Genomic DNA, 2,500 nt, shown 5'->3' with positions numbered 1-2,500 from the left:
AGCAACTCAGGAGTGGAAAAGACAAATACATTGAAAAGTAGCCTGTGTGTTGGATGAACAAGTCACCACCGTTGGAAGAATGCTTCAAACCTCTGAGGAAACACATATTTTAGAGATCAGAAATGCCTGTAAAAAGCAACATCACTGATTATTCATATGCAGGCACATACAATACCGGAACTACAGTATACAACAACCTCTCTTATGCTCAAAGTAACTAGAACAATAACGTAACAACCAGAATGAAACCCAAAGCGCCGTACTCCTGCAGTTTTTTCATATTTTTTTTCTTTAATTGATTCTCTAGCTGGGATCACAAGGACTTAAGTCAGCTAACTCAATCAATCGACTATTACTCAACCAATGGATCCAACCATTCACAAGGAGTTTTGTGTCCTCAGTTTAAGTTCACTTCCAGTGTATAGTACATAGGTTTCCAAACATAAGACGGGGGGAGGGAGGGAGGGAGGGGAGAGAGGGGCGCGAGGGGAGAGGGCTCTCTGTTTTCCGGCTCTAGATACTCAGGTCTTTGGGACACTCCTTGTACAGCCGTCTCTTGGGCTCAGGGAGCTGGCCTTGGCCCTGGCCCGGGCCCAGCGTGTTATTGTTGTGGCCGGTGGCGTTGAAGTGGCCCGCATTGTTGTGGCCAGCGTTGTTCTTCATCATGCTGTAGTAGTCCTTGAGCCTGGGGGCCCCCGCCACCACCGGCGCGTAGTTCACCTCCTCCCGGCTATAGTTGCTCTCCGGCGAGGAGTCGCGCTCCGTACGATACCGCCTCTCTGGCGTCCCGTTGGCCAGGCCCCGCTGTGGGGAGGAGTCCCTCAGGAAGTTGCCGTTGTTCATGGCGGCTCTGTCGGGCGTGCGGCCCCTGAGGAGGGACAGCGAGTCGGCGGCGTGGTGGTGGTTGTTGTTGTTGTTGGCGCGCTCTGGGGTGCCGGCCGCGCTGCCGCCACCTCCACCGCCGCCGCTGCCGCGGCGGGGCGTCTGCGGGTCCTGCAGCAGGCGGCGCTCGTACGACTTGCGGTCGGGCGTGACGCTGAGGAAGCCGCCGTCGTCGTGCTCGTTCTCGCGCTCAGGCGTGCGGTCGCGCGGCGGCGCCCGCTCCGCCCGCCGGTCCATGGACTTGGCCCGCCGGCGGTCGGGGGAGGAGTTGCGCTTCCGGGTGGGCGAGCGGTCCAGGGAGCCGCGCCGCTGGGGCTGCGCCGTCCTCGGGTCGAGGGTGGAGCTGCTGCTGTGGCTGGTGGCGCGCTCCCTCCCCCGCTCCTTCTCGGCTGCCTTCTTCCCCGAGCTGTCCTTCCTCAGGGTCTTCAGCAGCTTGGAGATGCCGCTCTCCGACTCGGATTTCTTCACCTTGCGCCCTCGGCCCTTCTTGCCGCCGCCGCTGCTCTGGTTGTCGGGAGACGGTTGTCTGGGAGTACTTTTGCTGTGGTTGTTGTTGTTCCAGGTGTGATGATGGTGGGAGGGGAACTGCCGGCCCTCATAGTCCATCCGGTCCGCCCCGGCCCGGTCTCTGTCTCGCCCGCGCACCGCCTCCTCCTGGCGTGATGGTGTGTGAAGGTCTGGTGGATAGCTGGACTCCAATGAGGTGTGATATCGGCTCTTGGGCGGCAGATGTCTCACTTCCGCAGAGTCTTGTGCCCCGGGTGTGGGAGGGTACCCGTCATTGCTGCCGTCTGGAGGGGGGAAGACAAGGGAGGTTACGTGATTGGAAATAAAGTTGCAGAGGTCGATAACAGTTTTTTGCGTTTCATGAACTGGGTTTAGGTTTAATGCTTTGTAGCTGAAATAGGGGATGCATTCAGATCATGCGGACACATGCATCTTCAAATTGTCCATATTGCAAAAAAAAAAAGATAACAAGGGGAACAGGGAATCAAGGCTTCAATTCAAAGTGACAAGACAATTGATATCGTGACATGGCCGACAAACATTGAAGCCACAGAACCCTTCAATGGCTTGCTTTGTCTATGAGAGCGATGGGTCCAAACACAAGCAGACAGGTGCAGGCCGTCGTCAATGTGGGTCCATTTAAACAAAACATAAAGCGGTGGGGGGAGAAAAGCAACAACGGCCATGTAACACACAACCACACAACATGGAGGTCTGTTGGCGGCCCGTCTCGCAAACGAGAGAGAGGTTGCCATGGCAGCCGCATGTGGGTGACATCATGGATTAATAACCATTGTGTGCCGTGTCGGTGGGGCGTGAGTCAGTGTACATTCAGGGATAAGGGGGTGGGGGGAGGCGGTATGAGGATGTAGCACAGTCTGATGTCACATGACATGACATATAGCGTGATCACTGTACACACCCATGTAGACGCGCACACACACACACACACACACACACACACACACACACACACACACACACACACACACACACACACGCGCGCGTTAATACATACACAAAAACACGTGTACACACATAAACTCACAAACACACACAACAAATGGGGGAGATGCATGTGTTTCAGCCCGGAGCTGGAAGAAGCGGTGGG

The 2,500-nt window shown here is 55.9% G+C and overlaps 1 protein-coding gene across 9 annotated transcripts in view; it reads right to left on the bottom strand.

Annotated features, from left to right (window-relative positions):
• The window catches only part of LOC130384121 (membrane-associated guanylate kinase, WW and PDZ domain-containing protein 1-like), a 77,448-nt gene that overhangs the window by 2,302 nt on the left and 72,646 nt on the right, over positions 1-2,500 (bottom strand). For 8 of the 9 annotated variants that reach the window (XM_056592198.1, XM_056592171.1, XM_056592206.1 and 5 more), the window contains exon 23: positions 1-1,673. This exon is cut by the window's left edge. In XM_056592198.1, the coding sequence (XP_056448173.1) occupies positions 514-1,673 (1,160 nt within the window). In that variant the 3' untranslated portion in view covers positions 1-513. The remainder of the gene's footprint in view (positions 1,674-2,500) is intronic. The other variant, XM_056592224.1, reaches the window with a different exon arrangement.

The sequence above is a fragment of the Gadus chalcogrammus genome, chromosome 1 (genome assembly GCF_026213295.1).
Source record: "Gadus chalcogrammus isolate NIFS_2021 chromosome 1, NIFS_Gcha_1.0, whole genome shotgun sequence".
NCBI classification, from domain to species: Eukaryota; Metazoa; Chordata; class Actinopteri; order Gadiformes; family Gadidae; genus Gadus; species Gadus chalcogrammus.
This window is presented reverse-complemented; position numbering and strand designations above follow the sequence as displayed.